Consider the following 24,595-nt stretch of genomic DNA (forward strand, 5'->3'; position numbering starts at 1 on the left):
GTAGTTCAGACAAGAGAAGATGACTGCTGCACAGGATGAGTTTTATTTTTAGTTAAAGACAGTGGCAGATGGTTCCCTCAGCGCAGCCGGCGGGCTGAAGATCTGGTGATGGGAGTTGTTTTGGTGGGGGTTTCTTCCTCTCTTAATTCTGCCGATAGCTCTAAAGAGAGTAAAATGTGTCAATAACCAGCACTCCACTGCCTTGAACAGAGAAATCTCCAGGCAACCTCCACAGTGCTCTGAAGCCCACTACCAAAGGAACATCCCTGTTGGGCCAAATCTCTAGTTCTTCTCCCCTTTCACCTTTCAAGGGCACATGCAGGATGCCTTACCATCCTCAGAGCTGTTCTCCTCGTCACTGGAGAAGGTGATCACGGCTTTTTTGCGTGGACGGCGCTTTTGGGCACGCTTCTGGTTTCGGAGGGTGCAAGACTGGGGTGTGACAAAATCTTCATCATCCCTGTTGACCGGGCTCAGGGGCTGGCGGCACGAACCTGTCAAGGAAAAGGGGAAAAAAAGAGAAAGGTAGCAGCCATTCTCTCTGGAAGGGTAAGGAAAAACCCCTAGGTGTCTCTGCTGGACTGCAGGATCACAGGGAAGGCTGCAGCCTCACAAAAGGAACATACTTCTTATTGTTTTCTGCTTGGCTGGCGCTGACACTGGAATTTGACTGCCTTCCTGGCACGTCTCTGTTGAATCCAGCCCTCGGTTATGGGAGGCAGACAGCTTCTGCTCCAGCTCTTCAGCTAGAGCCTGATGGAGATGTAAAACAGTGCGGGGGGGGGAAAGAGAAAGTGAGGGGAGATAAACATTACATCCATACCAGAATTGCCATCAAGTTAAATAAATAAATTGGTAAATTGTTAGGGATGAGTAGTAGTCTATTTAAAATGGAAAGCTGCAGGGTTTTCCAATTAATATATGTAAAAAGCAATTGCTTTTCTGGCCTGGATACTTGTCCCATATCCTTACTTTAGCCTCAGGTTTGACACCTGCTCTGCGGAATCGAGCCAGCACAGTTTGGAAACAACTGTAGACAGCTGGATCTTGGAGCTTATCTGCAAAGCAGTCAAAGTTGTCCTGCAGCTTGTGAAGGCCCCGTTCCGAGACTGGAAGCAGAGTAAGGCAGTGGGACAGATCCCGGTATTGACGCTCCGTTCTGAGAAAGACAAAGATTGCCATTAGCTCTTACAAAAAGGGGTGTGTGAGGGTGAGCACATCTCACCTAGAGCTACAGCATTTCCTGCAGGTGCTTCTGCCTCGCAGAACATGAGATTCAGGTTGTTCTGTTACAGGTCAGTGACAAGGTGCTGTGCCATACCACACACAACCATCACTGTATGCCAAAGACACTGATTTAGTGTCTGTCAGAAAAACATGAAGGCTCCACTGCTGAAGAACACAGTCACTTGTTTAGAAAGTATCAGAAGTTATTGCTGACTAGGAAGAAAAGATGACTCAGTGAGGTCAGTACTCCTCTTGAAGGGCCTTATTTCAACTGAATAATAAAAAAACCCTGGCTGCTCATTTTTGCATGTTTGAGATGATCTCAAGCAGAAGCTGTATTTGATGTTCTCTCCCTCTCTTTGCTGGCCAGAAAGGGACATAAAGAAGGTCATATTCATTAAGTTATGAAGTCAACAAATAACAACTGCTGTATCAAAGAAGGACTACATTCAAATTCCAGCAAAAGTTATAGGAAAAAAAACAAAGGGAAAGAAAAATAAATGCACTAACTATTAATGTAGCTCACCATGATGGAATGGGAGGGGAAAAAACTGAGGCCAATGCCCCTATTATTAATATATACTAAGCAGAGGGCCTGAAGTCTGTCTGCATCTGCTCTGTAAGAATGCTCTGCTAAAACCTAAACAGATGGAGAACAAAGCTACAGCATCCAGGTATTTACATCTTTAAAGTCTGTATGATACTTGGCAAGTTGCTACATTTGGAACTCCAGAAATGCTGAGGAGGGTGATAGTAGCTGCAAAATCTTCTCTGATAAGCTCCTGTTTAAACCTGGAGAGAGAGCCTTGCTTTGGCATTACCACTAGTGTTCATCAGGCTGATCATCTTTGCGGTACAGAAATATCAGGACATTTTACTAAAGGCTAGACACAACTCACACAAAGATGGTTATTTACAGTGTTGTGTGAAGAGCTCACCAGTGTTCCTGGGAGGCAACCTGGGAGAGAGGGACCACTCTCCACTCCAACTCAGGAAACAAAATCCAAATCTTTTGGGAAATATGCAACTCCCTGAGGCAGCTGAGCAGGTCACATGCCCAGGCACTGTGTACAAATGGCCAAGATAAGCAGACACAGCTTAAACCTCAAGGGCAAAGCCACAACAACGGGGAAGGAAAACCACAGGAATGGAGGAAGGCAGGGTGCACCAAAGCCAGTGGAAGTTAAAATGAAGATATCATTGGAAGTACATGACAGGGAGGCAGATAAATTTGTTACCTTTCTTCTTGGGGAAATAAATAAAAATACACCTGGGTTACAGCTTGGGGAACAGGCAAAAAGAAGCAAAAAACTCTAAAACCTACAAAGCAAAATGATATCTCAGATTCATGGGGTAGACCCTGTACTATATACTCTGTAATCAGCACAAGGAGCAATGCATACATGTCTTCCAGACAGAGCAGAGCAAAAGCCTAAGTGAAGCCCTTGAATAACATAATTAAAAAAACCCACCCAAAACAGAGTCCCAGGCATAGAGTTAGTGCTGAGCAGTCCATGCACATAGAACAAGGACAGGCCTTTATCAACTGTCATAGCTGAGATGACTGCTGGGGAGATCCCAACTTCTTAGTTGAACACACTGATTTCCTAGCTGAGCTACAAGGGAATAGCCTGTGGAGAAGGACCACAAAGATGTGTAAAACCCACACGTGGGATGTCCCCTTGCTCAGCTGTAATGCAGATCTAAACTGTCACAAAACTTTTTTCCTTAAGAAAGGAGGGAAGAGAGGCCAATCACTGCCTTAATTTATACATATTTATTCGTGTATTTTTAGGAGGAAGGTAGTTAAAAAAACCCCTGGGACCTAATCCAGGTTACGTCAGCATTTGTCACTTTGTTACGTGAAGATTATGATGGGAACCTATAACAACTATCACATACAAGCTTGTTTCCTCTAACAATTCCTAAGAAGCAAAAGTGCTTGTCAGGAAAATTAAGATTACAACCCAACCTGGCAGTCCGGAATCGCTGACAAAGCTTCTCCACCAAGCTCTCAGTCTGTTTGTCTTTTGTAATATATGAGAAGAGATGTCTGCAAGGGAAAAAAAAAATGGCAAAGTTGAGAGCCCAGAGAGGAAACCCCATTTCAGGTAGGAGGGGTGCTGAAAAGGCAGCAGTGCTGACTTCCTTCTGTCCAGTTTTAAGAGCAGGCAACACTTTCAGATGATCTCCTCACTTCACAAGTTGCACTGACAGACTAGTATGTCTGAGAAGCAGACCTTGAGAGTAGCAGTGTGGCATGCAGTATTTTTTTCCCCCTTCAAAACCATTCTTGTGACTTTTTCATTATTAATTTGCTGAAAGTGTGTTGTATTTTGGATCAATGCAAAAGTGAGCATTACTTGGCACTAAAATGGGAACAAAGCCTAACAGAAGTTAAATGCTAACGTAATCCCATTTTTTCTTAGTTTCTTGAGGAATAGAGAGACCTGGAATTTCACACAGTTAAATACTTGGGCATTTTGCACTATGTCCTCATAGAAATCACTGAATAATTTCTATTTATTAAGAAGGTCCTGCTGTCCTCCATTTTTCTTGTACCAACATTTATGTTAACTTAAGCTCAGTCAGGTTGCCACTGGCCTTGATATAATTGCTCTAAAGCACCTCCGTGTTCAGTCTTTGTTATGTCTTCAGCATTCACACCAAGCTGTTTTTCCAAGATACAGAACACAGACAGCATTCTCAAGAGTCCTCCCTTTGCAGTTGTTCCAGCATCAATTCATCATTAAGTGACCAGAACTGTGGCAGCACTCCAGGCAAGGTCTGACCAGCACTACCAATGCTTCCCTATACCAGAAAAAAACTTGACTGCTAAAGCAGGAAGTGGAATGTATCTCTAACTTGAGCCATAGCTTTACAGAAGACATTAAACAACATTTAAACATTCAACTTTATGCTTATTATGCTAGTTTTCATCTCAGTTATTACCACTGTAACTCTCTCACTCTTCAAGTTAGTCCTTTAACGCTGACAGTTCCCCCACTCCCCCTATCTTTTTTACACCTCCCTATTCTCTGGTTTGGCAAGTATCCCTGGAGTATAAGGCACTGCTTCATTCCTAGCCTGTGCTTTTGTCCACCATGGTTTCCAAGTTAAACCAGATCCTCTTCACTTTGGAAGGATTTCATATAGTGCTACATGGGGAAATAGTTCAGTTTCAACTACTATTCCCTTTTTTCCCCATTTAAAGGATACCATGTGGTGTGATAACTGATGATCAGGTTGTCTTGAAAATCATTTAGGCTAATTTGATACCTGTCTACTTTGTTAAATCAATACTGCCTTTTCTCTCATTTGCCAGATACATTCTCTCCCTGTATGTTGCTGGAAGTCAGAGAAGTCCATCGATAGTTTTCTTAACCCCACTAATCACACTTTAATGTGAGTGCTACACTTATTATTCTCTAAGTCTGTGGTAACACCTCCAGTTTGAAATTTATTAAAAATGGTACTGAAAATTCCAGAATTACTTGGGATTTTTCTGCATGCTGCCTCTTGTCTCTCTGATGCTTTGCTTCAACTTCAGACATTAACTTCCACTTCTACAAGCGCTGTCAGGAGCCACATGCTGTATTTCCCAGTATTTCACATTACTGTCCTTAATGAAAGCTGAAGCAAAATATCCATCTACTTTTGCTACCATAAATTATTTTCAGTCTCAATTTCAGCCTCAGTAATAGGCTTTTCTGTGTCTTGCAGTTCCTACCTGTCCAAAATCCCATCCTTCTTCCTAAATCCACTGGATTCTCACAGATAGAAAGGCTAATTGAAAAATCACGGGAGATTTTATTGTTCTTCTCTTCAGCAATAGCAATACTTTTGTCCAATACTCCCCTCTGTAATCCATAGGGATTCAAGCATCTCAGAAAACCCGCCACGTGGTTAAGTTTCAGACATGAGAGGAAAATTTGTGTACTTTACTAATAAAGACATTATTTGTGTTGTCTATGAGCAACCAATAACCTCAGATTGAAATATTCCAATGTCTCTATACTATACAGTAAGGCTTTCTTAAAAAAAAACCACAACAAAACACAAAGCACCAAAAAACCCACCCCAGACCCAAACCTGTAGTTATAGTTACTATAACTACAGCTTTACTAAAACTGCTTACAAAAATCCATTAGGCCACCAACATGACAAATGCAGTAGAGTCTTCAAAACCTGTTGTGTTCTCCCAGTGTTGCATATCCATATTCCCATGCATAAAATCAACTATTTTCCTTTTCTAGAAGGAAAGTAATTTTGAGTTAGTGGTAACTCTTTGTAGAGTCTCCCCTCACCCCCAACTATGTGGCTTTAAAATCAATTCCCCTCAGCATGAATCCATTTCAAATACAGACTGAAAAAGTCAGATCAAGGAGAACAACTGAAATAGCACTTTGCACATGTCACTGTAGTTTTTCTTTCCTGGATCTGGCACCCTCTTTGCATAAACATAGTCCTGGTCCTAAGAGATTTATTTAGCTGCAGAATACCTCATAATAGTGTGGAAGGATTCCTCCTCTATGCCGCAGTCAGGATTGGAGAGATGACTGATTATGTCTGGAAGCAGGTTATAGACTGCATTACCCTGTGCAGAACACAAGTTTCTACATGAGATACAGAATTATAAAGGATAACTTGAGTCAAGCCAATTAAGCTGCTCATTTAAAATTACTTCCTTTTCCCCATCCCAAATTTACTGTCAGAAAACACCAGCTTTTTGAAACGAGCTGTACACAGCCAGCCAAACCTTTCTGGAATACTTGACTGAAGCTAAGGGGGGAAAAAAACCAGCCAACCAACAAGCTGTAACTGCAACCCAGCTCTGCTCTTTGGCAGACTTGGATGCAGTTTCTTTGCTTTCCAACCTTGTCAGAACCCAATGAAAAAAGCTTCCTGATAAAAGAAACAGCATTTCAGCTCAAGGAACTGCTTCCCATCTTGCCTGAAAAGGTCCGGTCCATATTCACTTTCCCACTGCTTCTACACAGTTTTGTCATACACACTGAAGAGATAGCAAGTCAGCACAGTCAGGTGGTTGGCTCTGCTTTAATGGAACAAATGAAGACAGAAAAGCCCCAGTGTCACTGCAGTCTCTCAGGCAGTAAATGTCAAACTGAAGGGCCCATGTGAGGCTACACTTTGAATGAACAGGGGGTAACCTGTACTGTTCTTACCTGCTTGGGCTAAAACTGCTTCACTTTAAGTATCTCAATGTCACACAGCCAAGAACAACTTGGAAAGGTTTCAGAGAAGGTGCCTGAGCCATAAGGTCAGGGAACTCCGCTGAAAGGCCTAAAGGTAAGCTGCAGAGAACTGTTCCAAACCCTGTTGTATGCATACACAAGAAAGCAAAGGGACAAGGCACTGTTTCGGAGCCTGCTTTCCAGTGTGAGTGGATGAGATCAAATTTAGCAACATCAGGCAAAACTTGTATTGCAAAGTTTCTTTTAGCTACTCTTATTTGGGCAACACAGAGGGACAGACAGCTGCTCTACACCACTAACACACCTCTCCAGGACCCGTGTCATTCATCGATCCAGCCTCCAACAGCCCTTCCCTGCTCTTGTGAAATAAGGTCCCTGATCATCCACTTGCCTTGTTGGAGAGTTCACCAAAAAAGTTCTGAGCCACTTCCACGACTGCCTCATCTGGGTCTATCAGCAGAGCTGCCATTTCGCTCACTTGGCCCTTCACCTTCACCATGTCTTTGAGGATGAGGTGAGTCATCACGAGTCCAGCAGTCTGCCTCACACTTGGGCAGGGGTCCTGCAACCTGACAGAAACAAAGAGTTACTGCGGGAAGCAGCGGAGTGAGCGTCTCTAAGTTACTGATACTCCTGACAGCCTATTCCATAGCCAGGCCTGTTGTCTTCCTGCACTATCTTCAAATTTGGTTTCCTGGGTCATTCTCGCCTTCTGGAGGTCCAGTGTAACCCTTCCACAGAGTTTTCATCACCTGTCCTCACCCAACGATGAGTGTAGCATTACCTGGCATAGAGATGTGATGTCCATGGCTCCACCAGGTTGGGGAAGTGGATGGCCAGATCTCCGGCTGCAATAATGAGGTTGGATCTCACACCAGGCAGGGTGGACTTCTCCATCATCGTGAACAGCAGACGCAAGTGAGAGTCACAGAACTCAGAGCTGACAAGACAGGGTACAGGAAAGAAGGGATAGATACCAAAATTCCATCTCTCGCAGAGCAGAGAAGAAAAAACAGTTAAAGAAAAAAGTAATTTATGAACACTCTTCTGTGTTTGTTCTTTCTTAGGAAAAGGAGTTACAACATTTGCTTATGCTTAATACTAGGAAAGCTGGGAAAAGAACTCTGGCATGGCTCAGTGGTACCTGATCATGCAGAGTTTGCCAAGAGTTAGGGCTGCAGCAGCTGACAGTGCTGAATCGCTGTAGAGTCCAGGGTTGTTGCAGATCTTGAGCACCAGTGGAACAAAGGCAGAGAACAGGTGCTTCCCTAGAGAGTGGGGTTAAAAACAGTGAGTATAAGAGCACTGTTTGTGTATCCTGCTTTATAAACAATTACTCAATTTATCCCAGAACTGCTGCAAACTACAGTAACTGGTTGACTCACTTTCACCACTAACAACCACCTCCAGAGAGGCAGAGCAAAGAAACAGCCTACATGGAAACTGACGCCAGGCCAAAATGATTGTTTCCTTCTGAAGAAAACAGCCTTCCTCCTTCAGGATACCCACCATACCTGTTCTTTCACACAGGCAGACAGAGCCAGTGCTCCTTGGTGGCAGCCACACTTACCATCTAAAAGTTCTGTCTCACAAATACTGTGGATGAACTCAGCCTCAGTGTCATCAGCCGTGGCTGTCACAAGGCCCAGCTCCTCCTCCATAGTGGTGGTCTCGTTTCCTGTGGCCTGTGCAGAAAAGAAGACTGTAAAAAAGATGTCAGGTAACAATAACCCCTTCCTTCACAAAGTTCTCTTCTCTCAAGTGTGAGGTATGTGCATATTACCAGCTGCACAACCAGAATGGAGAACAACAGACTGATGGAGATTTTATAACCCACTTTTCCCCCAAGAACTCAATGAAGTTGTGAAGGGTAGTCCAGGATTTGCCAGCCCACGTGCCACAGAACACTAACCACAGAATCACATAGTGAGGTTGGAAGGGACCACAGCGGGTCATTTGGTCCAACCTCCCTGCTCAAGCAGGATCATCCTAGAGCACATGGCACAGGATTGCAGCCAGACGGTTCTGGAATATCTCCAGTGAGGGAGACTCCACAACCTCTCTGGGCAAACTGTACCAACGCTCAGTCACCCGCACAGTAAAGTTCTTCCGCATGTTTAGATGGAACTTCCTGTGTATCAGTTTCTGCCCATTGCCTCTCTTCCTAGTGATTGGCACCACCAAGAAGAGTCTGGCTCCATCCTCTTGACACCCTCGCCTCAGACACTTATACACATGGATAAGGTCCCCTCTCAGTCTTGAGGCTGAAGAGGTCCAGCTCCCTCAGCCTTTCCTCATAAGAGAGATGCTCCAGGTCCTTAATCATCTTTGTTGCCCACTGCTGGACCTGCTCCAGGAGCTCCATGTCTTTCTTTTACTGAGGAGTCCAGAATGTAAAGAAAGCTCAAGCTACCAATGCTACTAAGATGAGACAGACTTAGGACACATCTGGCATCAGTGTGGGAGTCCTGTACAACTCGAGGGACATTCAGATCCTAAATGCGAGAAGTTCAAAGCAGCCTTTAAATTGCTGGTCTCATGAGCAAGATTACGGGAAACCTTATAATAGCGAGGCAAAAGTAACATAAGGGAAGAAAAGAGACATGGGTGTTGCAGTGGGGACCAAATCTGTATCCAACTACTGCTTCTTGGAAAATCTCATAGTAACCTCCTCCTGTGTGGAAAATGGTAGTGACATGGATAAGCAGGTGGATGAGGAAATGAACTACAGAGTTCTGTGGGCATAGCAGGAAGCATCTAATAGAGACTGGATACCTAGGGACATACAACATTTTTCTCTATTCTTACCCAAGAAAGTCAGCCTCATTACACTCTGGAAAATGTTCCAAGGTAGACCTAAGCAAATAGGGCATTTCTATCACGTAGATCCTGTTAAGAAGGCTCCTATTAAGCCTTCATCATTACACCTAAGAGAGGACTAGACTCTCAAGTTTCTGGATCAGGGTTCCAGAACTCAGGGAACAAATGGGTGTTCTTCACCACTAGCAGCAATTGCAAAAGATTGCACTGGTAAAAAAAGAGGTGATGAGTGAAAAGGAAATGTTTACCTAAAACAGGAAGATAAGTATGGCCAGGACTTCATTCCCTCCCCTCTACCTCTCCAAAACCCAAGACCAATGTGAGAGTTTTACTGAATAGGGTCACTCAAGGACTTTAGCTCTCCCTGTCAATCCTGACCAACATCTGTTTGTTTCTACTCCCAAAGCACACATTACCTTGGACCTTGTGCAACCTTAGTAGTGCATTCTCCAGAAGTCAGCTGTAGCTGGGACACTACAAGAGCTGCTCATAGGAAAAAACCCTTGGTTCTCACCTGGGATCTCCGCTTCTTTTTGCTGCTGTCAGAATGCTTCTTGGTCTTCTCCTCTTTGAGGATGCGGCGTCTGCGTATCTCTGCACTCACTGACACTTCCAAATGTGCTACCTGCTGCATTGCCACTTGTCCCACAAGGGACACCAGGTGCATCAACATGAACGTGGGGAGACTGGCAGCACCACCAGAGTCTCTGCTGGGAGAATTCCCTGAATCTGAAGGAGAAAAATTACTACAGTTCAGTGTTTATCTAGACCTCTTTCCCATTAGTTACTGCCAAGTCTCACTGTATAGCCCATCTCCACGCTCCACAGACTCCTTCACAGCACTTGCACCCTTCCATGCCAGTACCTCCAGTAGCCCCTCAGCTCTATTCTCCTGCAGTTACTCTAGGCCACACAATTTTAGCACTAGAAACTATAGTTACAGATACTCTTCATCAGCTTTTTTTCTCACCAGAGTTCTGCCCATCAGCCTCCTGCAGCTTCTCCAGAGCTTGCTGACTGCACACTTGCAGGATGTGAGCACATATCTCCTCTGCCCCTTCTGCTAGCTGGTAGATGAGCATCACTGCTGCATCCATGAAGGGGATCCAGTGAGTACTTGGCTGGGCAAAGCCTGAAGAGAAGAGGGAGCAACATACCACATATACCAGTGACAACACAGGCAGCCCAACCTTATCTCCTCTAAACCTACTGCTAACTTGAGCTCACCTTTACTCACAGCCTCACTCAGGCAACCAAAGAGCATGTGATTCTGTGGCAGTCGAAAAGGTGCACTGTTCTTCTTTGCTTGCTGCAGAGAGAACAGATGAGTTACTCACGTAAGAACAGCATGGGAGATTCCCCCCATGCCCTTCCCAGTACTTAATCTTGCTGTGTGCACAATGCTAATCAAACCCATGCTAGGCCCGTGACAGGGACACCCAGTACTGCTCTGCAACTAAACATACAGCAGGGACGTTACCGTCACTTTTGAAGGCATAGTGACAGCAGTGGGTGGATTTAAAGCTTGGCCAAATGATGATCCCAGGCCAACCTAGATAGTTTCACTATTTCACCTTAAATCAAAATAACTCTTGAAATCTCAAAAGGATTCTTTTAAAATCTGATATTATTGACTCTTTCTCCACAATGAATGAAGAAGGAAACCTTTAGAGCATCTTCAGAGTCATCAACAGTAAGCCAGCTAGAAAACCCTTGCCTAGGGGTACTCCAGAACCACAAGGTTTTGTTTAAAACCAAAATACCATCAGAAGAAATAACAGAGGATAAGTCTGGATCCAAGACCATCTCACATTAGGCTGTTGCATATACTCTGTATCACTCCCATCACATTTTAGGTTGGGCATAAGATAACCTTGAGAACTACTAAACCAACTGTGACAGTAGCCAAGCTGTCCCAGTACATCTGTATCCGCCTGATGAAGACATACATGACCAAAACAGAGGGTTTACCAGCTTTCAGTAGCTAGAAACAAAAATTCTCAATTCACCACAATCTGTCCTCTGTACTGAATTTCTGGTCAGGAGGCGGGGGGGGGGGTGGGGGGAGAGAGGAAGAGCTACTACAGTCGGTCAAGTATTTTTAGTTCTGTCCCTTCTCACATACAAACTTAGCTGCAGACTTCAGTCAACTTAAAATTGAATTACATCCAATTACAGAACATTTAAGAATGTTGTGATACACATTAATTCATGAAGTTCCTGCAGCAATATCCCCAGCAGAAGGGGCAAACACAGAATGATGGTGCTGTATGAAGGAGGGCTGTTTTTATGGTAGAACTCCTGAACCAAAATGCCCCAAATGCTCGAGTCAAAAAAAACAAAGAGAGGTTTTTTTTCCCAAGTGCATTAAAAAAAAATTATAAATTGTTTCCCAGGCAAAGAAGCCATCAACCATCATGTTGTTCTAAGTACAATATGGACAGGTTTGAAAACCTTTCATGTTTTATATTCTGCTGTACAGCTGACAACTCCTGAATATCAATTAATAGGGAGGGCAAAAGAATCACACCACCAGAAAACATTAGCAGAGGAAAGGGCTTCATGGTTGAGAAAACACAAATCAGTTTAGAACTGGGAGTCTGAAGAAGAGAATTGAAAGGAAAACATATTTTCTTGTGCACTGAACTCTTTACTAATTGAATTCAGCCTGTTGCCTAATGAAAATTCTTTTATTACATGTTCACTGATGTGTGCTAAGCTTTCCAGACAGTGCTGCTGAATGGTCTCAACCTGCTTAATTTCAAAATCTGTAAAAATTTAATTACTTCTCTCTTCTCTCAATACAAACCATTTCCCCCCCTTCTTTGTTTCTGGATGACCTCGAGAACAAACCAAGAGTCTCACCTTAGGGTCACCACCAAGCTTGGAGATAACATTGCATACTTCTTGAGCCAGGCGATAGTCTTCACACGCCTTCTCAGACAACCCTACTGTTATCAAGATGTCCAGGTTGCTACCTATGATCTCTGGCTTCCCTCTGTGGAATGGAAGGGATGGGGGTATTACACTAGGTGCTGCTGAAAGTTTACAGAAGTATGGATAACCAAGATAAATACTCCTTTGTGCCTTCTGGAAAAAAATAAAACCCATCCAATGGATCAAGATATACCTATAGGAAGAGCAAACAATATTCCTCAAAAGCCAGTGTAATCCATACTCTGCTAAGAGATGTAGTTGTCCAAAGTGATCAACACTGGGCAGAGCGTCTTTATAAAGGAAGAAGATTTTTGACTCTTCTTCCTTATCAGAAAAGAGCAAAACTTATAAGGGTAAGACAAAGAAAAATGCTGCAAACTAGAAAAGAGCCCAAGAGCTCAGGATTGGTGACACGTGCCATTTCCTCGCCTACTGTGGGAAACAAAATAAAACAATAACATCATCCAACCTCCCCCCAGACCCCACACCCACCCATTCTCCTTTCTGCTTGTGAAAGATCATCATTATGCAGGTCTATTTTTGGCTGAAGAAGAACTGAGGTCGCGACAGCGAGAAGCAATCAGCAGGTAAGTTGAATGCCAAAGGGTTACTGGGCTGGGAAACTGAGGAAATGAAAACCTTATAGTGCAGATACATTCTTTTTGCTCCCAGAAAGCGAAACAGATTCATTTCCCTTTGTGCTAAAAGCTCCAGAGATCTCTACTCAGCAGCTTCCCACTGTTCTTATTCAAACACAGATAAAGCTGCAGAGCTGTGACACAGTAAACTCTGATAAACTCTGAGAAGGGATGGACATTCAGAATACAAGGAAAATAATGTCATCCTCATTCAGAGGCTGTGCTGGTGAGACCCAGCACAACTATGTTTAGTTCCAGGCTTCGTTACCCCATGATAGGGTTACTATTTTTGAAGTTACAAAACAAAAGAGTCAGCTGATGCAGCACCCACAGTTCTTCAATAAAAATCGACTGCCTGTACATCCTCCCACTGACAGGATTCGACCTGACCCCAGGCTCACCGTGCCATCATCCCCAGCAGTATCACAGCAGCACGTTGTTCTAGTGACGAGCACTCAGATTTTTCTGTGAATTGCTCCCAAAGCAGCTGGATCACAGCAGGCTTTATTTCATCTTTCTGCACAAACTCTGAGATCTGGAAAAGAAATGAAATTAAAAAACTAGGGAGAGGCAGAGGAGGATGGACTTCAAACCAAAGACAGTAACTGCAGTGACTACCATTTTAACATAAAAGACATCTAGAATCACAAATACAATCCAAACCCAGGCAAGGCAGATACTCACTATTTCTTCTAAGCACTGTATCGTTCCTAGCGATGCATCCACCACGATGAGAGAGAGAGAATGCACCAGGCTCTGGGCCTTGGCCCTTTGAAAGGGGAAAAATAATAATAAAAGAAATTAAAGGTAAAAAAAAAAGCTACTATCACAATTACTATCCTATTAGAGAGCTGAAAACATCTATTAGGTAACAGAGTTAATCCCTGGGAACAGGAAAACTTTCCCCACCACAGGCTTGAGTATTCCTAGCCACCCAGCTCAAGTGCCAATGAGCATAACATGGGCTCAAAAGTCCATTGCCTTGTGCACTAATGCTCCTCCTGGTGCTCAAAGACCCAGACAGAGGCACTCAGCAGCCACTTCCCAGTTTACTCTCAACCACAAGTCAAAGCACGATTCCCTAGACCATAAGACACTGAAAATTTCTCTATGAACAATTAAGGCCAGAGCTCAAACTGCAGGGGAGTTGTCTCCAGGCAATACTGTCAAGAAGAAATAAGAAGCAGTGGGCGCTTCATATTGCCCCGAGGTACAAATGAGGGCGAGGTATGGTGCATCTCACCAGAGATCACACTTAACAATTACTGTATGTGTATCCAACAGGATTTACAAGTGGGCAAGTGCTAGAGTAGAGAAGAGACACAGCTCTTCTCCAGTACAAAAGAAACAAGCCTGCACGTGGTACCCAGCTCCCACCCCCAAATTCTCAAAAAGAATAAACAACAAAGAGCGTTTAACATCCTCTCATCTAACACACATAGAAATTTGTTATAAAAAGATTTAAGATCATTTTGACTGAAATACAAATAGAATTCTGTGTGAAAGTACCCAAATGATAATAACAACTAACCTTCAATAGTGTGAAGAATAAAGAAATGGTGTATTATTGAAAAACCAAGGACACAACAAGGACAGCAAGACCCCCAGCATACCGTGAGGAATGTGTTTTGTACATTAGAAGCAGAGTGCCTACACTCAGATAAGGCCACAGGATGCATGACTTGCCAGCAAAAAAACTTGAGCTCTGGTAACAAATAAAGCTCCAACTTCAGAAAACACTGTATACCATTCCTCTTATTATCCCAAAAGGATGAGCAAACTACAGTTATAAGAAGCTCAAAATGGGGAAACAGATACTGGCCAACAACTTTGCCCACAGAGGGTGAAATATACAAGACTCTTGGACACGGGATGACTCTGTAACAGCAGTTGACTCCCAAAGGGTTGAAACAGCCATTCAAAAAAACTAGTTAATTGTTGCCAATCAAGAACCCTTCTGGCAAGAGAAACACGCACAATTGACACCCCTTGGAGTTTTGCTGCATGAATTTCCCATACACGAACACTACGACAATCCAAGAGCAGAAGCTCAGCAGTATGTCCTGCACGAAGGCTGGGATACCCAGATACATAACCTTATGTTTCAGCTCAGCATGAAGCATGGCAGCTTTTAGTTCTCTTCCTGTCCACACCCCATTCCTAATAGTAGAAAGGGGAGGGGGGGAAAAGATGAAATAAAAAATGAAACAAACCCATAACATCTTCTGCTTACGAAGGCCCATACCTCTCGGAATCCTCGCTGGGGCTCAGATAGAGTTGCCTGTAGGCGTTCAGCACGGCCTCCTTAATGCCAGGCTCCTTTGACCATATGAGAGGGAGCATCCTGCGGACTCCAAGCAGTGCCTGGGGCACACCAAACTGCGACACCGTCACAAAGAACTCAATGGCTTCCTGCACCACTGCAGAGGGAACAGTTGCATTAGTGCAGTTCTTTCCCAATTCCCATTAGAGAGGCCATTCAAACAAATTCACAGGGGTACTGCTCTCACAGCAAACTCTACAAGCATCTAAAGATCACTGCTAATGTCTGCAGAGGGCTCAAGTCAGAATGGGATCACTAGTACACAGACATAGGAAAAAAAAAATTTCATGGTCACAGCAGACAACAGCTGAATATAAGTCCCAGTGCAATACCATAACCAGATTAACTAAGCTATTGATGTACAAATGGGCTCTGGAATAATGCATTTGGTTCCAGTTTGACTACTCCTGAAATATACTGCCCAGTCTCCTGCTCATAAGACAAGAAAAAACGTTAAGTAAGCCAGCATTCCCAAGAGGGCCAAGGTAGTTGTACAGAGAAACTGTACAACAAACAGTTCATAGTCTGACCTCTGGTTAAGTAGGAGGTTTTACCAGTATAAGCCCCAATTTCCAAATCTGAATTAAGTACATCTATGAGAAAAGCTAGTATGCTTTCCCTGCCTTCAGTCATACCAGAAGGTATAAATTTGCAACAGAAAAAAAATTAAATCTTCAAATATTAAATCTTTAACTACAAAAAGCTAAATCTGAGCACACACATCACTTAGTACCAGCCCCTCATCCAGCAGTGTACTCTCTCCAAATGAAGACAACATCTCAAAACATCTCCACTGTCCAGACACTGAATTTGCCTTCCTGACACTGCATCACAGGACAACAGGGAGATGGAAAGTTAGTAAAGTCTGCACAGCCAGAAAAAAACCCCCACAACCAAAACCCAGGTGTTTAAAGTGTTAGGTAGGGGCACTCTCTTGACCTTGAACTTCAAATGACCTGTAAAGACACTGAACTCAGGAGTTCATTTTTGTGTGTGCAAACAGCTAGATATCAAACCTTGCTGGAGAAGCCCACATACTTATCACAAGTAACATGTGAGTTCTTAACACAGTTGAAGCCTCAGAAGTGTTTCCATGAAGCCAGGGCGCTGTTGCACCAGACCCATCTTATCCCAGATCTGTGCAAGTGGACATGCTGGAGAGGATGGGAGAGGGAATTGTGCTACTCTGTACCTCAGCTCCCTTGGAAATGCCAATTCATGATAAACACTTCAAAAAAAGTCTAAATGGTTAGAGTAGTTCTGATTTTAAATATGAACAGCTGAATTAACTCAAAGGCTGACTCATCATCACCTTTCACTACAGCACTGAAGAGGACCAGGCCATAGCTCATGTTTAGCCATAAAATAAAGTTTGAGGAAAGGTGAGGTGGATGAGATCAGCTGCTTAGTTCCCCTCTTGTGGCCAGCATAACACCTGAAGCTCTATCAGGGCACTGAGCATGTAACAAAGCCCAGCTTCACTGGCCATGCTTACTCTGGGAGAACCTCAGCCAGGACGATGAACATACATCCTCCCCACAGGAGGCAGAATAGCTTCCACAAGTGAAGGCATTTTGGTCACCTGACTGGTGACCAATAAAATGGTTCAAAACCATTTTATTTCAAATGTTTTCAAAAACATTTTTTAAAATATTTTAAAAACACTTCCAACTTTGATATTTAAAAACTGGATTCCTAAAGAGCCCATTCATGCCCTATTCAGCCCCTTCCTGACACTCATTTAGATAGTGACTGCTTTTCCAATATCCTGGAAGTGCCTGTGACACCTGCTCAGCAAAGAGCAGCTCCTCCAATCTTTTCCCCTTCTCCTGGAGCTCCGTCACTACAACATCTCTCCAGCAAGGGGAGAGACCCAGAAATGCTGAATGAGAAAAAAAATGCCCCATGGTTATTTCACGTACCTGAGACAGAGTTTTCATACATCAGCTTGCTGATCAGGTTCAGAGCTTCTGTGATTTTCACTGAGAAGTTGTAAGCATCTTGCAGGTATTGCACCAATGTCTCCTGTTTGACCAGCTCTGTTTGAGACTGCTCTTCCTGTACAACTTCTTTGGTCTTATGACTACTGTTGTCATTTGGAGGATCCTCACTGTTCTCTCCTGGGCACGAACCTGCACAGCACACTTGTTTGTGAATAATATTGAAGACACAAGAGAAATAGGCACAGTTCAGGACATTTTAACCCTTCTCTCCCCATCACACAGTGACACCTTCCACGAGCCAGGATACAGAAGTCCAAATTCTGCCATCAGATCTGACTACAAAATCTCAGCATGCTCTAGGGCAAGTTCCAGTACTACAATGAGATGCTCCACAAGACATGCCAGCTTAATACAAGGATGTAGAAAGGCCCAGTCCAATTGGGGTAAACTCCATTAAAATCCTGAAGAGGTTAATCTGAACTTGACAACTCCCCAAAGATAGATGAGGCACTAAAAGAGAAACAGGGAAGAGTAGGGAGAAGGCAAACACTACTACTCACTAGCAAAGTTTGTGCAAGTGTGAAAAGTTGAAAAAGTTAAGAAGATTTTTAGACAGTAGACTTCTGAGAGAAATGTGGTCAAGGGGATTGGCTAAGTAACCTTATGCTGAAAAAAAACCCAAACAAAGCACATGAAGTCTTGCAAATACACCCAGAGGCTCAAGCCTCAGATAAACAAGACTTTGCTTGAACCAGATACTTGGTCAAGGCTAAGGGTAAGTGTTATGTGCCACCAGCTGTTCAGGAAGCAGAACTCCTGACTAATTCACACAGGACAGAAAGGTGTGAGTGGGTAACACTGGCTTCACTCCCCTCAGCAGATATTACATGAGGTAAAGCATCAGAAATGCACTTCTACTGGGAACATGGAACTGTTCTGACCAGAAATGAAGTAAGACCAACGTGATCCAGCCAAGACTAGATGAGTAAATAAATGATCCACAGACGGTGTAACTCTATAAGCTGTCAAATACACACAGAATGAGCCCCAGACGTCAGAAGGAGCGACGAGGCATTCCAGAGGGTTTTGGTCTAGTTCTGGCATCATCTTGGACTTAAGAAATAGATAAAATGATCTGAAGTAGTTACCTGTGTAAAGTCTCTTCAGAATATCCAGGATTGTTGCCTCCTCATTTTCCTCCATGAGGCTACTGAAGGGTTCCTTCCCCTGGAAGCGACACAGGGCCTTCTGTGTAAGGCGGGCTGCCCTCCTGGACAATGACATTGCCCAAGAGAAGAATATTAGCAACCCACCAGGGCAGAACACAAGGGAAACCATCCAACTTTGCCCTGAACACCGGGGAAAGTAGCTCCTACCAGCATCTTGTGCTGGGTGGCCATGTCAATCTCTTCCTACAGAGTAATGTTACTGGAAATCATCCCTCCGCCCTGGAGCTCAAACCTTTCTTGAACAGAGAACATCCCTTGGAATAAACACTCTCACACCGCAGAGCCTTCTTACCTGTAATTCAGCTTCCTCAGCAGCCCAGTGATTTGCTCCACTGTACTCTCCACTGTTTCCTCAACTTCCAGCATCTCCTCTTCACTTTCCTGCAGTGGTTGAAAGAGCTGCTGTGTGGCAGCCCTAACTTCTGGCAGCATCGCTTCCCACTCTTCCTCTGGGGTGATCACTGGAGCTACTTATAAAACAGAAGGAATGAAGAACTCAAAGACTCGGGTGACACCTTAAACAGGGAGAAAAACTCACCTGGAACTTAGGAATTCTACTTCCCCCACTCCCTCCTTCAGCAGGCACTATTACCATTGCTGACCCCACCCAGGCTACAGTAAGAGTAAGACAAGAACTCTGGTATAACAAAGAAACCACTGACGGGGAAAAAAAAAAAAAAAAAAAAAAAAAAAAAAAAAAAGCCATCATTTGTTTAGCCTTGGACTTGCTGCTGCCTACAAATCACGTTTAAATTAATATCTGACCAAAATTACAGCTCAAGCAGTCCTCTGGTGGTTGAAAATGGAAACCTGGGAAGGTGTTCATAGGTATTTTCAGTTCTTACCCTGAAAATAGGATATTTAGCTACATGGACTGTTGATCTAGACATGGACATCACTATGATCCATTTATAACACCACTATATGAAAACCTGTTCTGAGTTTAATCCCAGTTATCTGATCTCACAATCTCATGCAGCTAAGATCAGAGACAAAAGCCATCCCACCTGGGAGCAAATTTAAAATGAGGAAAAGTAAATTCTGGACTGCCCTGGAAAGGGAGAAGATGAAGAAAGGAAATTACCTGCTGTGGATCTGACACGGTCCCTCATTTCTTGCAGTTTCTGCACTTCTTTCTTCAGTGGCTTGTCCAAGTCAGCACAGCTTAGCTGAGGATGCCACGAAGGGAAGAAGAAGTATGTTACTTATCCTTTTTTTATCTGAAATGCCAGACTTCTCCTTTCTCTTCCACTCCCTGCTTTAGTTGTCAATCCCCACAGATAACCCTGTTTTGGGAAACTGGAATAGCAGACGTTGGCCCCGATCCTAGAACAGGAACTGCTGCAAATTGCCAGTCTAAGGCTTAGAAACTCGGAAGGAGGTGCGGCTAAAGAGAGAGCTGCAGCTCCATGCAGACTATTCTACAAAATAATTCTGATCCTAAGGAAAGAAACCCCACAGTGGATTCAAATAAAACTGCTGCAGGTTTTCACCTCGATCAAATACATCCCTCCTGGCCTTCAGTAAAGCTACCAGTTACTCCAAGAGAGAGAAGAGCCTGAGACTACAAGATCTGAACCTGGGAAAACAAGAAAGCTCCCATCTGCATAGTCAAAAAGCTACGCTGTCCCTCCCACAAGACACAGAAAGGCTGCTCCCCAGGCTATAGCACACTGCAGATATTTGGCCTGCAAACAGACATATAGCATATCCATCACACTAATGAGAATTACCTTGCAGGAGAAGGGGTTGTTGGACAAAAATGCGGCCAGGAGCTGGATTGCATTTTTAACTACTATGACAGATTTGTCATTGAGACGCCCAACAGCCAGTGATACCACAGACTGGAAATGAGTCAAAGGCAGGGCCTAGCACACAATGAGAGCACAAAGTTATCAGAGGCTTAGAGACTTGGGAAAACTTATTTTACTGAAGATGCATTCATGTATTAAATGGCACAGATTATAGATTTACAGAAAAGTCTAGGTCTGAAAGGATCTCTGGTAACTTCTGGTCCAGCCTCCACTGAAAGCAAGGACTTAGGTTATACAGGGTCCTGTTGAGTCTAGTCTTAGCATATCTAGCAAGGGTGATGTTCTCCCATACTAGTGTCCAAAAAGAGGCTGCATGCTGTGCTCTTTCTTCTAGTTTGTCCCAGTAATGAAGAGCACCATTTAATTTCTGCCCCCAGTTCCCTCACCCCTAGATGTTTGGTCTCTTGGAAAAAAGGAACTGCAAACACCAGAGTACACGGGGACAATACCTTTCTCTGTTAAAACTTTAGTCTCTGCAAACAAAAGGCAGGGGGGGCAGAAATTCCTTCAGAAAACACAACAGGGGAAGGGATGACTGAGGCAACCCCTTTTCCCCAGCACAGACTTACCTTGCACTGAACGATTCGCGTGAAAAGCTGCAGCACGCGGCTGCGCACAAAGCTATGGACGTCACACACGTGGGCCTGCAGCATACTCAGGAACTTGTCCCGAGTGCCACGGGCAGCTTCCTCCAGCTGGTCACCATTCAGCACCTGCATCAGTGCTTCTGCCATAGCTGCCAGAATGGCATTTCGCATCATGTAACTCTGCAAAGAGTAGAACTGTTGAACCAGGAACAGCCAAAAGACATGACTTGATATGCCAAGGGATGGCCCAGAGTTTGGGTCTTCCAAGTCCCAGGCTCCAGCCTTAAGTGAGTTTTTTTATTATGGACATTATATTAAACTTGAACATAGCTGTGCCTGCAAGACAGAGTAACCTCTCCTATGCAGACAGGCCAAGGGAGTTGGTGTTGTTCAGACTGGAGAAGAGAAGGTTCCAGGGAGACCTTATAGCACCTTCAAGTTCCTAAAGGGACTACAAGAAAGCTGGAGAGGGACTTTTTACAAGGGCAAGTAGTGATAGGACAAGGGGGAATGGCTCCAAACTGAAAGAGTAGGTTTAGATTGGATATTGGGAAGAAGTTCTTTACTGTGAGGGTGGTAAAATACTGGAACAGGTTGCCCAGAGAAGCTGTGGATGCCCAATCCCCAGAAGCATTTGAGGTCAGGCTGGATGGAGCTTTGAGCAACCTGGTCTAGTGGAAGATGTCCCTGCCCATGGCAGGAGGGTTGGAACTAGATGACTTTTATGGTCCCTTTCAACGCAAACCAATCTACGATTCTAATCCAATCCTGCTGTCCAGCTAGGTCCACAGAGGCGAAGAACTGACATAAGAAACACTTAAGAGAAGGTAACACAGTGACAAACTTGTTAAGTACTGAAGACCAAGAGACAACAGCTGGGAGCTCAGACCAGCAAGAAGTCTCCCATTCTCTGACATCCAACCATGACTACCAGGCAGTAGATGTCATGGTTTTTGTTTCCTTTGCAGCATTTAGGTAAGGGAAGAACCTATTACAAAGGGCAGGTTTTGGCTACTTGAGCTCTGTGAAAGAGATTCTGTTTTCAGACAGAAAAACTGGATAGCAGCACCTCCGCCACTTGACTTCTCTGGACAGGTAACAATGCAGAAACATACCTCCCCATCCAAGTGGTGCAGGAGAACGCTCATGTTGGATAGCACCAGAGCTGGAATCTCTCCGGCCAGTTCAGTTACAAAGGTAGAATAACCCTTGACTCCAGAAGCCTCACGAGCCAAATCCTGTGGACATTTCTGTCCAATTTCCCTGCAAAGAAAGATGAAAAAAGGAATGCGGTGCCTTAAGTTGCTAGGGGTAGAAGGACAAGTGTCAAGGTGTTTCTCTCACCTTAGCAATTCACCCACCAGGCTTTTCAGACCATACTCTTTAGCCCAGAGGCTCACGGCCTGTGCAAACACAGGGGCTACATGTTCAAAGTGCTGCAGCATCTGCGTGATCTTCAGAGTGGCACCTTTCACACGAGACAAGGAAGAAAGAGGTCAGGGAAAGTGATTGGGAATGGCTTCAGGAAGAAGGCAGAAGAGCAGGAACTCACTGAACATTTGACCACAGTGAATCAGAGCTCCAGCAAGCAGATGTGTCACAGCCTCCCGTGTGGCACGATACTTCTGAAGACCGATACTTGGATTCTCCAGGATACGGTAGCAGCTTCCCATCATTAAGCTAAAGCCACAGAAGACAGACAGCAAACCTATCACAACTAGAACCAATATCATTCTACCACACCACACTAGGCAAACATTTCTATCAAACCAAAGAGATTCTCCAATATCCTCTAAAAATTAGCAAGCAACATCTGAATTTTTGAGGAAACGAAGTGGTTCCTATACACATTAATTTTGCCTCAAGCTGGTTTCCTCAGTTTCCCAATGATCTGCACCCTCCAGATGACTGTAATGCCACCTCATTCGTCGATTTAACATTTAACCCTCCCTTCCAGAGAACCAGTCAGTCATCCCACCTCTACATCTGCTCCATCCCATACCTGACAAACTCTTCTTCCACCGATAAACCACCCCAAAGCTGACGGAGATCCAGCTGCAGCACCTGCGTAAGCAGCTGTAAGACTGGCTCCCTCTCCTCTTCCCAGAAGGATCCAGAAGTCTTGGCATGGTTCTTCTTGTTCTAGAAAGGAGATTAGACGATGTCATAACACCAGCAGCTTGATAACAGAAAAAAAATAAATCGCCAACCTTCTTCCCTTGAAAATAAATGTCTGTTAATTCTACAGCATTAAGAGACGCACAGTGATATGCACGAGATCACAGAATCACACTGGACTTTCCCAAATTCTTCTCTCTTGGCTCAAGCTACCCCACTGTCCAGCACAGCTCACAGCTGGCACTCACGGGCACCCGGACCGAGGCCAGCACTGGTGTCTCCCATGGTCTAAGGACATACCTGCATCGGCTGCCTTCCTCTCTTCCCACAGAAACAAATCCGTGAGAAAATACTGGCACACTAAGTACCAGCCAGACAACGAAGAGCAAAACAAAAAGGCCTGAGCACCCGAGTCCCTGCTGATGTTTAGACACAATTCTCCATTTGTTTCACAGAAACACCAGCCCTCTACCTTATGCACTGCTTTTGCTGGCATCAGGCTTAAATAAACCCAGCTATAACATCTCATAGATGTTCATCAAGCTTAAAAATTTTTCTGACTTTTATCATCTTGTTTTTCCCCCAGTCCCCTCACCTACCTTCCCACCAGGATCTGCCTCTGACAAACTGTTCTTGAGGGTTTCCATTTCAAAGGCATCTACCAGGGAAGTCAGCAAGTAGCAGTTCATCTTAAGAGCATTGAGGTGAGCGGCACGGTCTGCATGGCTCAGTCCAGGGTCACTCAGGATGCCAGGAAGTTCATTGGAATGATGGGACACCACTGAAGAGAGGCAGAAAGTCATGAGCACTCCTTGCCGGGCCCCTCAGCCATTCTCTCTCTTGGAGGATTAGAGCAGTCATCAGATTACCAAAGATGTGTGCTCACATCTCACCAACTGTAACACGGGCTGCCCCCTGCAACCCAAACCTCGGACACGCTGTTTTATCCTATCCCCACAGCCCTTTTTCAGCTCAGAGAAACACTCACTCTGAGCTGATGCATCCTGAAGATGTTATTTTCCAGGGATGTGGGCTGAAGGATTTTCTGTTGGTCTGCCCTTACAGCGAACATGCACAGCTCAGCATCGTCCACCAAGATTACAGACCCGTATGATAGGAGTGGGTTGAGGGTGCAGCCCAGCTGGCAGAGTCACATTAGCCTTTATATCATCATTGAGCTGCCAGGGGAGAGCAACCTCTCCCTTAGTCCTGCTTCGGCCAGAAACAGCGGATACCCACCGTTCACCATCAGCTCCAGGGCGTCCTCCTTGACAGCGGTGCCCACGGTTCGGAAGTGGCTGTGGGGCAAGCACAGTGCGTGAGGGCAGCGGGCAAACAGGGCCTGGAGAAGGGGTGAGCGCCCGCCTCTCCGCCTCCCCCTCCGCCCGCTGCCCCCCGTACTCACTGGAGCACGCTGTACACCGAGTCGAAGTGCTGCAGCACGGCCAGCGCGCCCCGCGTACGGAAGGCGGCCCGGAAGGCTGCGGGAAAACACGGGGAGGGGCGGGGGAGACACGGTCGTGAGCCGGCAGCAGGACCGGGCCAGGCCGAGGGGGGGAGTGCGGGGACAACTTACCTGCGAGGGCGGGCGGCAGTTCTCGGGTGGGCAGCACCTCCTGCACCACGTAGTCCCCGCGGCCATCGTCCCGCAGCAGGTCGGCGGGGGAGAGAGGCAGCTGGAACTGCGGAGCCGCCACCGCGTCCGCCATGGCCGCCACAGCTCAAAACAGCGCGCGCGGGCCG

General features: G+C 44.9%; 1 protein-coding gene and 1 non-coding gene across 3 annotated transcripts; both read right to left on the bottom strand.

Annotated features, from left to right (window-relative positions):
- Nucleotides 1–27: 27 nt before the first annotated feature.
- NCAPD2 (non-SMC condensin I complex subunit D2) lies at nt 28–24,572 on the bottom strand. Of its 2 annotated transcripts, none has more exons than XM_032678925.1 (31): nt 24,429–24,572; nt 24,258–24,333; nt 24,092–24,150; nt 23,452–23,633; nt 22,737–22,876; nt 22,287–22,414; nt 22,079–22,202; nt 21,850–21,997; nt 20,717–20,914; nt 20,067–20,201; nt 19,418–19,502; nt 18,626–18,800; nt 18,253–18,374; nt 17,084–17,293; nt 15,084–15,258; nt 13,523–13,607; nt 13,240–13,373; nt 12,129–12,261; nt 10,491–10,572; nt 10,234–10,395; nt 9,778–9,992; nt 8,014–8,128; nt 7,588–7,711; nt 7,228–7,383; nt 6,835–7,012; nt 5,730–5,824; nt 3,200–3,280; nt 973–1,159; nt 627–753; nt 333–494; nt 28–160 (listed from the first exon to the last, which is right to left on the bottom strand). In XM_032678925.1, exons 1-31 carry the CDS (start codon nt 24,559–24,561, stop codon nt 78–80), a joined length of 4,209 nt encoding a protein of 1,402 aa, XP_032534816.1. In that variant the 5' UTR covers nt 24,562–24,572; the 3' UTR covers nt 28–77. The 2 variants fall into 2 exon arrangements, with proteins under 2 accessions (XP_032534816.1, XP_032534815.1); XM_032678924.1 differs by having other exon boundaries at nt 18,626–18,803.
- LOC116783553 lies at nt 23,708–24,031 on the bottom strand. The gene has a single exon (XR_004355749.1). It is a non-coding gene; the product is annotated as a small nucleolar RNA U85 (small nucleolar RNA).
- Nucleotides 24,573–24,595: the final 23 nt, after the last annotated feature.

This window comes from Chiroxiphia lanceolata, chromosome 2 (genome assembly GCF_009829145.1).
Source record: "Chiroxiphia lanceolata isolate bChiLan1 chromosome 2, bChiLan1.pri, whole genome shotgun sequence".
NCBI classification, from domain to species: Eukaryota; Metazoa; Chordata; class Aves; order Passeriformes; family Pipridae; genus Chiroxiphia; species Chiroxiphia lanceolata.